Source organism: Aspergillus brunneoviolaceus (assembly GCF_003184695.1).
Source record: "Aspergillus brunneoviolaceus CBS 621.78 unplaced genomic scaffold BO95scaffold_100, whole genome shotgun sequence".
Lineage (NCBI taxonomy): Eukaryota > Fungi > Ascomycota > Eurotiomycetes > Eurotiales > Aspergillaceae > Aspergillus > Aspergillus brunneoviolaceus.
The window spans coordinates 88,246-103,944 of record NW_020290830.1 but is presented as its reverse complement, the minus strand read 5'-3'; the positions used below and the strand labels follow the sequence as shown (position 1 = coordinate 103,944).

General features: G+C 52.2%; 6 protein-coding genes and 3 non-coding genes across 9 annotated transcripts; 4 read left to right on the top strand and 5 right to left on the bottom strand.

Moving 5' to 3' along the window:
• Window positions 1–594: 594 nt before the first annotated feature.
• Window positions 595–667, top strand: BO95DRAFT_t296. Its single transcript has one exon. It is a non-coding gene; the product is annotated as a tRNA-Lys (tRNA).
• Window positions 668–1,150: 483 nt separating this feature from the next.
• BO95DRAFT_468769 (uncharacterized protein) lies at window positions 1,151–2,839 on the bottom strand (the record flags this gene model as incomplete). Its single annotated transcript, XM_025589386.1, has 1 exon — window positions 1,151–2,839. One exon carries the CDS (start codon window positions 2,837–2,839, stop codon window positions 1,151–1,153), a length of 1,689 nt encoding a protein of 562 aa, XP_025436992.1.
• An 847-nt stretch (window positions 2,840–3,686) lies between these two features.
• Window positions 3,687–4,067, bottom strand: BO95DRAFT_468768 (uncharacterized protein; the record flags this gene model as incomplete). The annotated part of the gene is made up of 1 exon (XM_025589385.1): window positions 3,687–4,067. The coding sequence occupies one exon, from the start codon at window positions 4,065–4,067 to the stop codon at window positions 3,687–3,689; it is 381 nt and encodes a 126-aa protein (XP_025436991.1).
• A 901-nt stretch (window positions 4,068–4,968) lies between these two features.
• On the top strand, window positions 4,969–6,067 carry BO95DRAFT_436666 (uncharacterized protein; the record flags this gene model as incomplete). The annotated part of the gene is made up of 2 exons (XM_025585247.1): window positions 4,969–5,497; window positions 5,604–6,067. 2 exons carry the CDS (start codon window positions 4,969–4,971, stop codon window positions 6,065–6,067), a joined length of 993 nt encoding a protein of 330 aa, XP_025436990.1.
• Window positions 6,068–7,428: 1,361 nt separating this feature from the next.
• BO95DRAFT_477218 (putative nicotinamide N-methyltransferase) lies at window positions 7,429–8,520 on the top strand (the record flags this gene model as incomplete). Its single annotated transcript, XM_025589977.1, has 2 exons — window positions 7,429–7,915; window positions 7,985–8,520. 2 exons carry the CDS (start codon window positions 7,429–7,431, stop codon window positions 8,518–8,520), a joined length of 1,023 nt encoding a protein of 340 aa, XP_025436989.1.
• A 584-nt stretch (window positions 8,521–9,104) lies between these two features.
• BO95DRAFT_447863 (uncharacterized protein) lies at window positions 9,105–9,823 on the bottom strand. Its single transcript, XM_025587717.1, has one exon. It carries the CDS (start codon window positions 9,663–9,665, stop codon window positions 9,306–9,308), a length of 360 nt encoding a protein of 119 aa, XP_025436988.1. The 5' UTR covers window positions 9,666–9,823; the 3' UTR covers window positions 9,105–9,305.
• Window positions 9,824–13,099: 3,276 nt separating this feature from the next.
• Window positions 13,100–13,171, bottom strand: BO95DRAFT_t295. The gene has a single exon. It is a non-coding gene; the product is annotated as a tRNA-Arg (tRNA).
• Window positions 13,172–13,537: 366 nt separating this feature from the next.
• BO95DRAFT_t297 lies at window positions 13,538–13,609 on the top strand. Its single transcript has one exon. It is a non-coding gene; the product is annotated as a tRNA-Arg (tRNA).
• Window positions 13,610–14,434: 825 nt separating this feature from the next.
• Window positions 14,435–15,184, bottom strand: BO95DRAFT_375561 (aspartate/glutamate racemase family protein; the record flags this gene model as incomplete). Its single annotated transcript, XM_025583148.1, has 1 exon — window positions 14,435–15,184. One exon carries the CDS (start codon window positions 15,182–15,184, stop codon window positions 14,435–14,437), a length of 750 nt encoding a protein of 249 aa, XP_025436987.1.
• Between the last annotated feature and the right edge of the window lie 515 nt (window positions 15,185–15,699).

The following is a 15,699-nucleotide window of genomic DNA, read 5'->3' as shown; positions in this document are numbered from 1 at the left end:
TCTATTTCAGTCCGCACGACCCCATGCATATCAGCGCCGACTCTTGTTGTGAGAGAGGCGATCAGTCGGCCGGAATGCCTGCGCTGCGATCTGCTGCCTGGATTATCAGGCATTCATGTATCCCGAGAGGGTATCCGCCTTGGCACTCAGCTCCTCTACCGCCGACTCGGTGGGCGTCGGCGATGATGTATTATACATGACGGTCGGTCGAATGCCACATGTTGCGAATCAATGGAGTGGCTTGCAGGTCATAATAGCTGAGCTGTGCTGCTTTATGCCATGATAATGCGCGTGTTCAGGTGGACTGCCGGCCGACCGGGTTTCTCGCAGCGCGCAACGGCTCTCCCGCAAGTATATAAATAACCACCGCAACGATCCATATTCTGCTACACAGCCACAGATTTGGCGATTCGTTGATTTCCAGAAGCACATGCTAGCTCGGCCTTGGAGGTCAGACTAGCCTTGTTTACTGCAAACTCTGTATTTACTTCAGACTGACTGTCTGGTGTGCCAGCGATGATGCAGTCATGTGCTATAGAGTAGAGTTTGTTGTGGAATATGTGAGCAAGCATGGCACAGCACTTCAACAAACCAGCCCGGCTAGCTCAATCGGCAGAGCGTGAGACTCTTAATCTCAAGGTTGCGGGTTCAACCCCCGCGTTGGGCTTTCATTTTTGTTTGTGGAGGGGAATGCTCGGTAAGAGTGGGGCGCATGCATGCCTGCATGCTCGCATGTTTGGTCTAGATGCGACTGGGTGGGTCTCCCGATGCACTGGCCGGGATCTTTTATTTTGCGTTTCTCGGAAGTTGAGCGATGGATCGATTACACATGTTGAATGCTGTTAAGCGCTGTGCAGTGGGACAGGTCATTAAAAGTCTTATACTACTGTGAACAGGTAAATAGATGGTGAGAACAAGGGAGATTAACAACAAGGATAACGTACCCAATTTGCCGACATATTGTGATGCAGCCGCGCTAGCTAGTACATGAATCACTCACTCGCATTGTTTTTTAGTACGTATCTATGTACTATCGCGTGTTCTTCCAAATCCAGCTATCGAGAATATTATTTACATACATCTTGATATAACACTTGATTGTGATACTATTAATCCCAGAACCCTACACCTAGCCCTCAAAGACGCCGCTCTAAGCAAACAAACCCGGCCGAACCGCCGACGGATCCTCAAACAACCCATCCCACTCCGGATGATCCTCCTCCAGATGCAGCAGCAGCCCCCACCAATTCGCCCGCCACGACAGACACAACATACAGATCGGAAGCTCTATGGCATGGTCGACCTCCAGATGCTGGACCAGTGGGACCAGATTCCCGAAATCCCCGGCGCAGAGCGGGCAGAACCGTGGCTGGCGTTGTCGGATGACCGGCGGCTGCGCCTGCGGTCGCGGCGGCGGTCTGTACCGCTGCTGCTGCGATTGCAGGAGCAGTTCTAGCTGGACTGGGTTTGTGGGCGGGGTCGGTGAGGTATATGCATATGGCGCCGGTGGAACACACGGAGCTGCTGGAACAAACGGAGCCGCTGGGACGGACGAGGCCGGTGGTACATACGAAGCCGCTGGAACATACGAAGTCGTGGGAACACACGAAGCAGGCAAAGTAGACACCGTGGAAGACCGTCGGCGCTGGAGCTGCCCAGGTCCAAGGTTAGCTTCGGCGGTGATAGCGATACCGCCCCTACCAGCATTAGCGTGAGTACTACCGCTACTCGGGTTCCTGTTACTGTTACTGACATTACAAGAGCAGCCCCCCGCGTTTTCCTGGGGCATATGCTGCCACCAGTAATGCTTCCTGAGACTATGCCACTTCCCAAGACGCCATCCGCACGGCTTCGTGGCGGCTGTTGTTGTCCTGGTCCTCGTGGGGACAGGGAAGGTGCAGATGAAGTGGCCTTCTTTAGTGCGTTTGAAGTGGGAGTTGTATGCGGCCTGGGGGTTGGGCTGGTCTTTGGGGGTCGTGGGTGTCGTCGGAGTGGTGCTCACCTCTCGTTCCGGCTCTAAGGAGATGGGCGGGGGCAGGAGATGCATTGGTGGCTCGGTGCTCTCCGCCTCGACGGCTAGAAGGAGATCGGTGAGAGTCATGGGAGGGGTAGGGGTAGGGGTAGGGGTAGGGGCAGGGGCAGGGGCAGGGACAGGGACAGGGAGAGGGACAGGGGGAGGGGTAGCTATCGCAGTCGCAGTCACAGTCGCAGTCACAGTGGCAGTGGCAGTTGCAGTCGCGGTCGCGGTCGCGTTAGCAGTGCTGGCACCGCCACTACTACTACTTACGGCACAACCCTCACACGAATGCCCGGCATCGGCCGCCCGTTCATGCGCCTGATGATGATGGGCGCGGTAGTTCGGCCATGCGCTGAAGTGCAGATTGCAAGACCGCGAGGTCCCATCCCGTGCGGTGGAGATGGAGGTGCACACGTAGAGTCCTGCGGGGGTGCGGTCGTAGTGGTAGGGGGTGGTGATGAAGAATCGGGGGGCTCCAGGCCCTGTGGGAGCCGAGGGGATGGGGGCTTGGCCCCCCTCGATCCCGCAGGTTGGGCACCTGTGGAGCGCTACTGGCGCGGAGGACGTACCTCCTACCAAGGAGGGTTGATGGCTCCGCTGCAGCAGCAGCGCGTAGAGACAGGGCCGGTGGTACATGGCCCTACATGTCCCACAGAAGTATAGCTCGTGGCTTAGTAGGGCTTGGTCGCTCAGGATGCAGACCGCACACCCGGGAGGTGCCGGGCTGGGGATGGGTCGAAAGGAGACCACTTGCTGCTGATATGAGGGCCCCGACTGCGGGAAACCCGCTGTGTCGCGGTTATGTGGTACAGTGATCGGCATTGCTCAGTCCTCGGCCTTGGATTGTCTCTTGGAGAATCTGCTCTTGAGACAAGTGAGATAGCAGAGAGTGGGCAGGACAAAGAAGACGGTATGATCTTCGATCACTCTTTATATAGGGTAGCTCTTGAAGAAGAATCTTGGTTAGACAAAGGCATTATAGGTTGCGTCTAGGGGAGATTTTCAGTAACGTCCACGTGTAGACCCACTGGTAATGATGTTTGTGCTGTATAATTCGGATTGTTCTTTGTACTTGATGTTTGAGTCACAGATTCCGAGGTAAGTGGTGTACTTGTTTGTTGAGGCAAAGGTAGTGTCCTCCGCTTGGCGCAAACGTAAAGGCGAATATCGAGGTTAAACTGCATGAAGGAGATCAGGATCTTGACTTCCAAAAAATGATCGGCGCTAAGACCTCGAGACCAGTTGAATGAATCCAGGGTCGTAAGCTGTCATCGGAGCAGCTGCATAGGATGTTGGGCTCGGTGTTTATCATGGTTCATCGACGCTGCCGCTCGTATGATTTATTGTAGGGCTGCGGAGGTCACCTGTCAAAGAGATATCTTATCCGTCAAAATCAGTCCCACGACATTGGTGAACGACAGAAACCAGGCGGACAAAAACAAGTGATACCAAGGACACGCATATTCAACAGAAGTCTAGGCAAATATTCCAAAGAAAAGAGAAAAGATTCAGAAACATACAACACATGAAGTGTGATCAATGGTGGCTACTAAACACTTATGGCCAACTTGCTTCACCAATTGACCTCTCCCAACTTTCTTAGTGTTATCTCACTCAAAGACGCAAGGTTTTGCAGATGCCATATGAGCGTCTCAATCAATGTTGAAAGTCAAGGATTGCACTTGGCGAGAAACCCCTCACCCTGGTAGTTGGCGAGGACGTCGACATGAATCATGACGCCACAGAACGTGAGCTGTTTGTCCTTCGTCTGGACATACACAACTCGGATCGGGGTTTTCCCCTGATCACTGGTCTTTTCGTCCTTTTTCCACTGCTTGACCTTCGCTCCTTCCCAAAAGATTGGATACTCATACATATCTGCCTCGAGCTTGTTGCATCCTTTCACACCCCATTGGATCTTGTCGATATTCTTGAAGTCGTGAGGATCGCCCCTCTTGCCCGTGGTAAAGCCAGCAGCCTTGGCCTGAGCCTTGGCATCATCGACATTGACGTGGAATTCTTTGACGTCGGACTTGTTTGTCTTTGGCATGCAGATAAGCCATCTCTGCCGACGAAAATTTTTATTAGCCAAGGTAAACAGGGATCAAGAAACAAATACAAAAAAAGGGTTAACAAACGCCCTGTGTCACCTTGGCGACTATACCTTCGATATTGTCTATGTCTTCCACAGGCAGCGAGGTAAATTTTGTACCATTTAAAGACAGTAAGGAAACTTCTGTGTAATTCAAAGGTAGCGCGACAGCTCCCAGAATCAGAAGAAGAAGAGGCAGAACTAGCCGGGAAAGCTGCATTTTTGGTTGTAGTGTGGAAAATAAGAGATTGGAAATGAGTGTTTCTAGATGTTCGGGTCACGGATAATAAGACTTGTTTATGTAGAGGTTAAAAACTAGGTCGACCAACAAAAAGAGCAAATGTGTTGTTCGATCTAGAGACAATTGCTCTGTTGTGCATCGAGAAGAAAAGAAAAGGCCCTGGAGATGGCCAGGTGAGTCGAGGTATATATAGCGGATTATACACGACAGGAAGAGGGTTTAGCAGTTGTTCATTCATTTCAAGCTGGTATACTGAGGTCTGACAAGTCCTACTACCCCTGCATACAGGCTTGAAATGAACGAGTTGACTGTGGTGTCGGGATGATCTTCACCAGGAGATGACCAGGTGAATGAAGCCGCATCTAGTGATATGGTACACAACGGGGGGCCGGTTTTATAGTGTTTCATTCATTTTCCGAGCCGGCATACTTAGTACTTAGGTAGGACAAGTCCCACTACCCCTGCATAGAGGCTTGGAGTGAATGAGACTAAGTGCCGTATCGGGCCGATCTCCAACTGTTGGTCTTTCTCTCTGATTTTCTTCTCGTTTCATCCCTCGCAATTTCTTCTCTTTCCCATACGCCACTCTCATTTTCGTACGCAAACTTCAAGAACATCATGGACTCTAAATACACCGTCAAAGGGCACGCCTGCCTCCCGCTCAACCTCTACCAAGAATGGGACGATGAAGAGGATCTCGCCTACAAAAACATCCTCGTCAGCCTGGTCGAAGGAGACCTTGACCCCTCTGAAGCCGCCCGTCGGATCGATGCGGTCTTGCTCCAGCGCTACGCGGCAAGACACGACCTTCTGCGCAGCAGGCCCAACCCTTACCAGCTCACCCCGGAGGAAGTTGCCAGAGGTTTGACAAGTATCCACCAGGTCGCCTCCTCAGCTTGGTGCCAAGTCAAGATGATCTTTCAGTGGATTGCGGTGCTGTGTAGCGCATGCCCGCCCGGCCACCCGGCTCAGGACCGCATTATCCTGTTCCTGGAGGCACTGCGCGCAATGCCCTTACACCACGTCACGTTTTTGGGGCCGAAATCCAACGAGGGGAAAGACGTGGAGCCATTTGAGGAGATGCCGCTGTGGCCGCTGGGCAAGAACTGGTGTGGATCGGCGGACGCCTTTCGTCGAGAGGTTCCTTGTACGTGTGCTACTTTTTGGTTTGACCTTATTTTACCCCTTAGCTTAGTGTTTATTGGTTGGCGGTTCAGATTGCTAATGCTTGCTCTTCGTTCCCCCCAAAATAGCTTGCGCTTACAGGTGTACACAACGCAACCTAAAGGCCAGAGCCGGTCGGATGACCTGCGATGAAGAGCATTTCCGATGGCGCAACTTCCAGTCCGCGATCGCCCGCATCACAGTCCTGGGTCTCGTGGAGTGCAGGTTCCTCTGCTCCCTGGAGAACATCATCCCTGGCGGCCGGCAATATGCCCCATCCAAAACGACAGAAATCGCGTGTGATCTCTTCGCGGGGGTGCAGTGGATCCTGCTACATGGGGAGTACGTCTACGCGGAGTGCAAGAAAAGGGACAAGGTCACCGACCCAGTCAGGCAGATGCGGAGCATGGAGCGCTGGGGTCTGTGGAAGCAGCTGTTTCTGCGAATTGTTTCCGGGGAGATTCGCAGGTTCGATATGGATATCAAACAGCAGGCGGAGCTGGCGCTTCTGCGGATGACAGCGTGTGAGGAGGGAGAGAGTGTGAGGTGCTGATTTCCGTGAGGCGCCCGTTTGCATAAGATGATTTTGCGCTACTTCTTCTGGTTCGTTTCTTCAAGTTGCTTGCTCACTTTGCGCAATCAAACTTGGTTCCATGTGTAGCAGTCTGTCCTCACTCTACCCTTACCAGAAATCAGGATCAAACAGGTCGATGCGCTCCAGATTCTCCTTGGCAGCGGCTTTCCACTCCCTCTCTCAGACATCATGCACCAGCCATACTGCTCCTACAGGGCTTTCTTGAGTCTCAAGTGTTATAATGCAGCATAAGAAACCCCTTGACCCACAAGGAGAGGCAAGGGGAGAGGCACATACCACTTCTTTCCGTTCCGCATCCGTTCCGTATCGTAGAAGTGGTGACCAGAAGAGGCACCCCGGAATCATCTCAAGAGATCCTAGCTTCTGAATATGATGTGCTGGATACGTTGGCACATGATACGCATAGAGACTATGATAGTCGTCATTGCTGTTGTCATCCATTCTCCTGCCCGGATTGAATCTGGATATGCATCTCAAGGCAATCTATCGACATAGACGAGCTTTTTGAGTTGGCTCTGACATGCCAAGATCAAGTATTGGATTTTGAGCAGAATAAGCGTGGTGGGTCCAATCAAGCAGGCTTGCTCAGCACACTATATTAAGCAAGATATGACTTGTTAAGCAATAATATGACCCAATTACCACTGACAGGAGTGAGCGGGGGCATCATTGTTTCCAACTCAGTCTGTGGTGTTTGATGGGGTGCGGCAGTCTGTGCGGAGGGCGGCAGAATAGCCTTAAGTAAGGGGGGCGGTAAGATTTCGAACGGTACAATACCCACAGTCTACACGTGGAGGAAGAAAAAGTATAAAATAAGTATAAAGTCTTTTCCATGTGCATTATTACCAGCCCTAGAGAGTAGAAGTGAATCTGGATATAGGGAAGTGCTGTGGCATAAATTCAATAGCCTTGGATGAAATTTGAACCGAGTGGATTGACTTTATACTTCCCTGAGCGGTGAGTGGTGCTCAGAAAACAATGCCATGGTAACAGACAAAAGCCTTGTTTGTGGTGGGGCAAATGGGACAATTTAATGGGTTATTAGTCGAGGGAAATTCGACCGAGGGGCGCAGAACCAGATCGAAGGCACACACCAGAGTGAGTGCGCGAGTGGATCAGGGGAACTTGAACCGATAAGTACGTATTGTTACTCGGTAGTTAGTTAGTCTAGTGGGTGGCTACCTTAATTCTTCACAAACCCTCCTCAAAGAGGACCGAATCCACTCCGAGCTCTCTTTTCCTCTTCCTCGACGGCCGATAAGCAACTTACATATGTGTAACTTCTGACCGAAAATAGTCACGTCAACGGTCACTTGAAAATGCTGCTGTCTCGCCTTCGCCCTCTCCCCACCTTATCTTGCTCCTCGTCGACGGATGACCTGCGTGATGATGCTGCTGCTGCTGCTGCTGCCGCCGCCGAAGATGAAGCCGAAGACATCTTCGCAGCTTTTCTCCCCCATCTCTTACCCGACGATGCACCACAGTTCCACGGCGACCCGGGCCAATATCTCCTCTACTCCTCGCCACGCTATGGTGATCTGAGCATCCAAGTTCCGTCCTACCCCGACCAGAGCGGGAGTGCATTCAGTAGTCCGGAACAGACTGACTCGGACTCATCGTCGGCCAACAGCGTAGACTCAAATTCCGACGCCAGTCAAGTAGATGCGCGGCGGAGTTTGTTCGCTCATATTGTGTGGAGTGCCGGTCTGGTTGTTGCGGAGGCCGTCGAGGATGCTCATGCCGGTCACGAACATGTAGACGAGATGTGGAAGGTCGAGGGAGAGAAGGTCCTGGAACTAGGCGCTGGTAGGTCCTCTCATCCTCCATCTTGTTTGTATTTTGCCTGCGTTCAATATGCTCACAATCTGGACCTAGGCGCTGCACTCCCGTCGACAGTCTCGATCCTGGCGGGCGCGTCGGAAGTGACCATCACAGACCATCCCGCATCGCCCGCGCTGCAGGGTGCAATTGCGTTCAACCTGAAACACAACATCCCGGCCACGCACGCATGTGCGGTCTCCGTCCAGCCCCATGAGTGGGGGACCCTGGCGTCCGACCCCTGGGCGGTGGCGAACCGAGGCCGGTTCACGCGCATCATCGCAGCCGATTGCCTCTGGATGGAATTGCAGCATAAGAACCTCGTCCAGACGATGAAGTGGTTCCTTGCCCCCCAGGGGAGAATTTGGCTCGTTGCGGGACTCCATACGGGCCGGCCGATTGCTGTGAAGTTTCTGAAGACAGCGGCGAAGATGGGCCTGGAGGTTGACACAATCTACGAGCGGGACCAGACCACGAGCTGGGCAGAGGGCGATGGCGAGGTCAGACGAGATTGGGTCGAGGTCAGGGAGGAGGAAGGGCCCGAGAACAGAGCGAGATGGTGCATTGTTGCTCGGTTGAAGCACGCTTGTTAGTTCATAGACAACCAAGGGGAAAAGCAGGATCATGGTCCTGACAGTCCAATAGAACAGATACTCCAGAGTTACTGCACCAATCTTTAAAACTTGGTCCACAACCGCGAGACACCGAAACAGTCATCTTTTCCGGTAAGGCGGAAAGTAGTTGATTTATCGATATGCTCGGGTCTTCCCTGAGCTCCGGCGTCCCGTTGGGCGTTTGTATCTCAGCTTGAGGCCACACGGTATGAACGCTATACTGGTTTTTTCTAATGTACTCTTCAGGATTGTTTTTGTGGATTCACCTCGTTTGTAGTTGCGACCGGTCCGGCCCAAATATATCACAAAGCTAAATCGGAAGTATCAAGGGTAAATTTGTCTCTATCCATTGGAAGCTAGTGGCTTGTGTGTCAGCACACATGGTAGACACAAGATACAAGGTCGGAGTCTACTGATCCTTTTGTCTATAGCTGAGGCGTCTACCGCGCAAAGGCCACAGCGACATGCGTTGATGATATGTCCTAGTTTTAGAGCGAGTGCACCAAGACCCAGTCAGATGATGAAGCGAAACAGTCAATTGGAGGTTCGAGATCAGATTCCTCCCCAGGTATTACACCGGCACCTATCTTCTGGCAGATCAGAAACAACTGGCGATCACATAACCCTGATCAGACAATAGAATAAGGAGCAACCGCAAAGCTCCAGCTTTAAAGCATCAGTTATTACTCACAACCAAGCTCAGCGCAATAGTCAACCTGTTGACATAATTCCTAGCATGCCCTAACCATCTCCCTGACCCTCCTCTAAGCCCTCATATGATCCGTAATCTCCACCTCAAAATCATATGCATACCACCGATCGCCCTCCCACTTCATCAGCTTCCCGAACCGGTTGTACTCGTGGTGACTGCGCTCCGGCTGCGTCTGCTCGCTGGAGAACTTGCCGTTGAACCGGTAGTCCCGGCCGTGGTTGTTGAGCAGGGTCGAGCGATGGCCGACCTGGACGACGGCGGCGTCCGGATGCGCGCACAGCTCGTTGTACAAGCGATTCGTCGCGTTCTCGTACCCGATGAGGTCGACCTCCGTCCAGTCCTTGGCGTGCTTGCCCTCCCAGTGGGCGTGGACGTTAGTTTTGTAGTGTTCAATATTGTGGGAGGTAGTCATGATTTGTTGATGTCGGGAAATGGTTCAGAGTTTTGGGTCCGTTCGATTGTGGCTAGATCTGGGGATTGTGGTGAATGGAGGTGTCTGGTTCACTTCACCGAGGGTGTGTGTGGGACTGTCAATATTGTCAAGCTGTAAGGTGCTGAGTTAGACCCGTCCGCACCGCTACATACCAGCATGGAGACTTTTATACAATCCGGCAACCCGCAGGAGCTGTCGGCTTTTGTCTTTCCATATGACATCAGGAGTCTGTGGCAAATGGCTGGTGTCAGATGACATCCCATGAAAGGCGAGGATGGAACCCCTCCCCCTCGGATCCCATGTGGAATGCGCTGAAAGAAGTGAATTGACTCCTCGGACTGGCAGCAGTTCGACCGTACGCCGGTTCGTATTCCACATTTTGCATTGGAGGTTTTTGCTGTAGAGTTCCTCACAACAGTTCCCCACCTGCTATTTCGAAACACAGTGATAAGCAGCGAAAAGGAAAAGAGAGAAGAGAGAAGAAGAAAAGATAAAACGACAGCAGCCAATTGCAACCTGCCCAACCTGCACTTCGTGATTTCTACTTCAGGCGGGGAAAGGTGGGCAGTCAAAGCGGCAGCTGCCGTCATTATTTGTGCGTGAGCCAATGGCTCTTCGGCGATCGGAATCGGAGCCATGGGCGGGCAGGAGGTTCCTCCTGGTTTACTACATGACATTTGATGCAACGGACGCCGCTGACCGTGAAGGTCGTGTAGTGGAACTTTAAATCAAGGAGTCTCGATTGCTCTTCACAATCCGAGTCGCGTCCGCGGTACGATTCCGATGACAGACCGCCCCCGCCCCCCCCCTATACAATTGAACATGAGGTATAGAAGATGACAGGCCGAGAATAAGAAGACAATACAGTAGACGTACCATACCAATGCTCGGGATTAACATAGGCGATAAAGGGATAACTTGAGCGGTAGGTATACTACACAAAATAGGGCTAGAAAATCAGCCGACAGGAATGTGAGGGAAAGGCTTCGGAAATCACCATCAAAGTCCGAAGAGATCATCGTGCTCCAGAGACAGCGGTGACAAGAATCATAAGAGGTAAGAACAGATAGTGTAACTATTTTCTTTATGTTGGAGTCTGCACTGCAGATTAAGAGCCACATTTTGCCACTGAAAACATCGCAGGATGATTATATAGGTAAGTAGAAGCCGCAGTCTGGCGTAAAGATTATTCGGTAATAAGTATCAAATTGGAAACCACAATCCAAACCCTTGTGAGTGTATTCTTATATTCCCAGAGACGTTCATCAGGGTGGGCCTACCCGATCAGAGCAATGCTTCTTTGGCGCTTTGCACCCCCGACATCATCTGAATCTCGGGGCATTGGCGATGTGATTTCTTGATTTCGCAGTGAATTGGCGGCTGTGTGTGTAGCCCGGGTAAAGGCTGGTCGGCACATCAAGTACAACCGGATTTTGTAGAAGCATGAGCATCTTTAAGAACTAGCTGGCTCTCATGGGTGAGATAATATAACCTTTATGTATCTAGAGCCACGGTCACTGGCTCCATTTCGGCTTTTTCTTTTCTCCCCGGAAACACCATACAAGTTTAGAAAGTTGGGCGGCCCCTAAACGATAAACTTCTGTAACAAGAACTGACACCAGATGATTATGCAGAAAACAACACTAATACGTCTGAGTGGGGCAGGCGGTGCGCCTCCGACAATAGCCTAGGGCGCTCTGACTTGCGAGCTGGGACAATAGCATCCTTCGACGCAAGCGGTGTAGATAGCGCCATAAGCAGACTCTCCGTTACAAAAGCGCCTGTAATGCGTGTCAAGCATGTCCACTACCCTTGCTTTTCATTCCGTGCCTCCCAGGACATGCCAGTAACAATCATACTGAGAAGTCCATATCGTCGGCCGTTCTTGTTAGTGGGCCTCTTTCTTTGTCTACAACTCACAGACTGGCGTACTAACTGTGGGGTAGTTGCCCTTACACCGTATCAACCTTCCGGCTCATCTTCGAGAAGTCGGCCTGCAGTGTGTGAAATACGTGTCTCTACAGCTCAATATGCTGGCTGTCCTGCTACATGCAGCAGAGTCTCTCGGGATGTGATTACTGACGGCTGCCCCCACTACGCCTCGAGAGTTGACAACGGCGTGCAAATCTCTAAGAAAAAGCATCTCGGCCAAAGAATTAGTCGAATCCGCTGCCCTTTGCAAAGAGATGGGGGGTATGCCGGAATAGACCCTAAATAAGTCCACACCGGCAGAGGCGTAAGTTATTGTGAAGTCAAGAGACCTCTGGTGCCTATTCTAGAAGGCGAGCACATGTTTGGTATCTAGGGAGATCGCTGTTCAAAGAAATCATAAAACTGAGCCGCAGCCACTTCCTGGTGCCGACACCGTTGAATAATAGTACCGCATGCGATGCTGCTGACATCCGGAAATCGTAAACTTCCATATTTCGCCTCACCATCGTCGGTACCTCCTCATAGGGATACTGGTTGGTCATAATAGAGTAGATCGATGACCCTAGCCCAAATATGTCATCTTGGTAATGGGGAGGGTCGTCCCATTTGTGCTTGGGATGGCGATAGCGCGTGTTCGCATATGCGGATGAGAGTGACCGCGCAACGAAGAGCCAGCAAAATCCGAGATCTTCAAGTCCAAACGATCTAGTCAGATGTTCCGTGGGGAAATATCGCAGTGGATAACATGAGCATTATGAAGAATGCGGAGACCAGCAGCGGCTTGCCCCGCCAATTTGTGGCGCAGGCTGGGTGTCAGGGCTTCGGAATTACTCCTGACATATTCCCGAAGGTTTCCATGCTCCAGATATTCCAATGTCAGGCAACAGGTCAACGGATCCCAGTTGATCAATCCTGGAATCGAAGCATGTTCGCCGAGTGCCTGTTAAATCTCGGCTTCCAGGCGCATATTGTTTCGGTGGTCTTCTTCCTCATACGGAATGAAAGGATTGGGTGTGGGAATTATTGACTGTATTAGAGGGTAACTTAGGCAAAAGAGAGAATAACAAACGGGTGAACACCAACATACAACCGGAGCGATTCGCCGGTGGTCACCCACCCAACTAGTCAGGTACGTATATACTGTATAAATTCCTAGAGCTGGCCCACAAGGCTAGCTGTCGGGGCGTTGCTAGCAGTGCTTCTAAGCTTATGTTTACGTGCGTCACTTACAATTGATCCCGTAACTGGAAACTATACCGAATTCCTAAGACTTTCATAATTGATCCTGGGTGCCTTGTCCTTTTGTTTCTTCTCCCCTATCTTGTAACAAAAGACGGCGGGGCTTTGAATGTGCACATTCTGTGCATGATATTTGCCGTGACCATGGACAAAGTACAAAAAGCAAAAAAGAAAGAAAAAATTGGTGGTCTAGTCTGTGGTAAATCACTTCAGCAAATGAAGTACCACGGACTGTGATCAACCGATCCACATGGGACTCGAACCCACAACCTTCGGATTAGGAGTCCGACACTCTACCATTGAGCCAATGGACCACAGTTAGACAAATATGCACCTCAGGAAGTCCCGTGATCATGGCTGACTTTTTTCAGTGAATTGTTGGCGAAGCATTCACTTCTGCAAGTTGTTGTTGGCGAAACACTATCCTCCCCAGCCAGCTAACTTACAACTCAGTGAATTTATTTGCAAATCACACAGAAAAAAAGAGAAAAAAACCCTTATGAGACGATATATCCTGCTCAGAAAGCACAATCTACCAAGATGCTGTCATACCCCTACCAAGTGATCCAAGCCATGGTTTCTATGTTTCGGCCTTTAATGAGTGAATTTCTTGGTGAGTTAGCTAGCTCGAGTTGTTTCTTGGTTCTATCTCCGTTAGGGGTAATAGTTGACAGCTTTCGGGCCTATTGGCTCAATGGTAGAGCGTCGGACTCCTAATCCGAAGGTTGTGGGTTCGAGCCCCATGTAGGTCGGATAAATGCCTTTTTGTCGCTCCCGTACCGAGTGCCTACCACTTATGTGGCCGCATCCAAATTCCCGCTCAGCTTGCGTATTGCCAGCAGATTTTCAGAAAAGAGTACTCTGCAATTTCGGTAGTACCCAGTACAGTTTTCATCTACGGGAAATGGAAATTGTGCAAGGGGTCTTTCTCAGCAATATGTTGATGACCCTTTCAGAGACACCCGCTAGTCCGTCCCGAGGTAGGATATACCACCCCTTGGCAAGTAATAATTGAGATTTCAAACGCAACCAGTAGATCTACACGAGCCTTGCAGTAGGCCCTTCAGTATATCCCAAGGCAAGATACCCATGTTCACCCACGCCGGATAACTACAGTAAGCGTAAACACCTGTGCTAGAAGAAAGTCACACTTGCGCAAAAGAAAACCAAGACTCGCCAGCCAACCACCGAGTCAAGTGCAATCAATTTAAGGATATCCCGAATGTCTGTCTAATGGAGGACCTGCTCGGAACACTTCCAGCAAAAGCCGCGGAATGTCCCCCTCCGCCTTGAGGACAAACAATTGAAGACCTCCAAAAAGAATGCAGCTGTTTCGACAATCAACCAGCGCGTCTTGCGGACGTGGGTTTCTCCATCTCTGCAGAAGTCCAACAATGGCTTCGATCCAGGTGGTTGCTCGGCCGACTGAAGGCGAGAAGATATCCCGCAGTCTTCCTTTCGCCAGGCTCTTTCCGACGTAGTCATCTCTTTTCCTGGTGCTGATGGTGGTGCTCTTGATGCACTGAGCATGGCCACGACCATTTACCAAGGTTGATCTCGACCACTCTCCAGCGCTGTCACTGACGCTCTCCCAGCTCATACCCCTTGTACGATTTCACCTGACACGGCGGGTAGCTGATGCTGCTGTGGCTCAGCCCCTGCTCGACCAAGGCGACGGCAAAGGCGACGGTGGCAGGCACGGGGTCAATGACCGGCACGGCCAGGCCTCTCTCCGCCAGGAACCCGCGGATCTCGCCCGCGCAGCCCATCAGCGCGCCACAGCCCAGGATGACCGCGCCGGCGCCCCGCTGCTCGACCAGCTCCAGCGCCAGCCGGTTCAGACCCTCCTGCACCTCGCGCGCCCGGCGGTGGACTTCCAGCACGGGGATCTCCACCGCGCGGCAGCCGACATACCGCCGCTCGTAGCCACAGTGCGCCGCGTTGGCCTGCAGGACCGGCGCGAGGCGGCCCAGCACGGTCACGATCCCGAAACTGTGCGCCAGCGTCGCCGCCGTCGCCATGGAGACCTGCGCGACTCCCAAGACGGGGATCGCGACCGCTTCGCGGAGCGCGCTCAGCCCCGGGTCGCTCATGCAGCTGATCACCAGCGCGTGCGCCCCGGCGCTCTCGGCCTCGAGCGCCGCGGCCAGCATGCCGGGCACGGCCATGGCCTCGTCGACGCGGGATTCGATCGAGGCCGGCCCGACGGTCAGCGAGATTTCGGTGACGTCTACCCCGGCGCGGCAGAGGCGGTCGATTTGGGGCTTATAGAAGGTGACATCCATCGTCACCGGGGTGATGATCACGATCTTTATTGCAGGGGTCATGTTGGGGTCGTCTGCGCGAGTCATATTGGGGTTTGTTATGGGTGAGAGGGGGGGGGTTGGTGGTCTTGGTGGTCTTAGTACTCTGGGTGGCGGGTCGTTTATAATGTTGTACTGGTACTTGGGGGTTGAGATTATAAATTAACCCTGTACGTACGTAGGCACGTCGCAGCATGCTCCTCCTCCGCCTCTTATATCAGCACCGCTCGAGACGTAATACGCACCGTCCGCACCGTCCGCACCGTCCGCACCGTTACATCCTATGCATGAGTGAGGTTCCTGGAGTGAGAAGAGGGGCCCACGGTGTGCGAGGCTGATCGGATAATTCTGCCGTGGTCACCCCCTGCAGAAGTAAAAGGGGGGGGGGGAATCATCCATACCAACTACGTATACCGATATCCACGAGTGCACACCGTACACCTGAGGGTGCGTGCTTTTAATCTTGCCAGCCCTGGTGGGTGGCTCCCCCGCGTGTAGGCGCCGAGGCAAAATACCTAGGGCTAGGAGCACGCGGATGA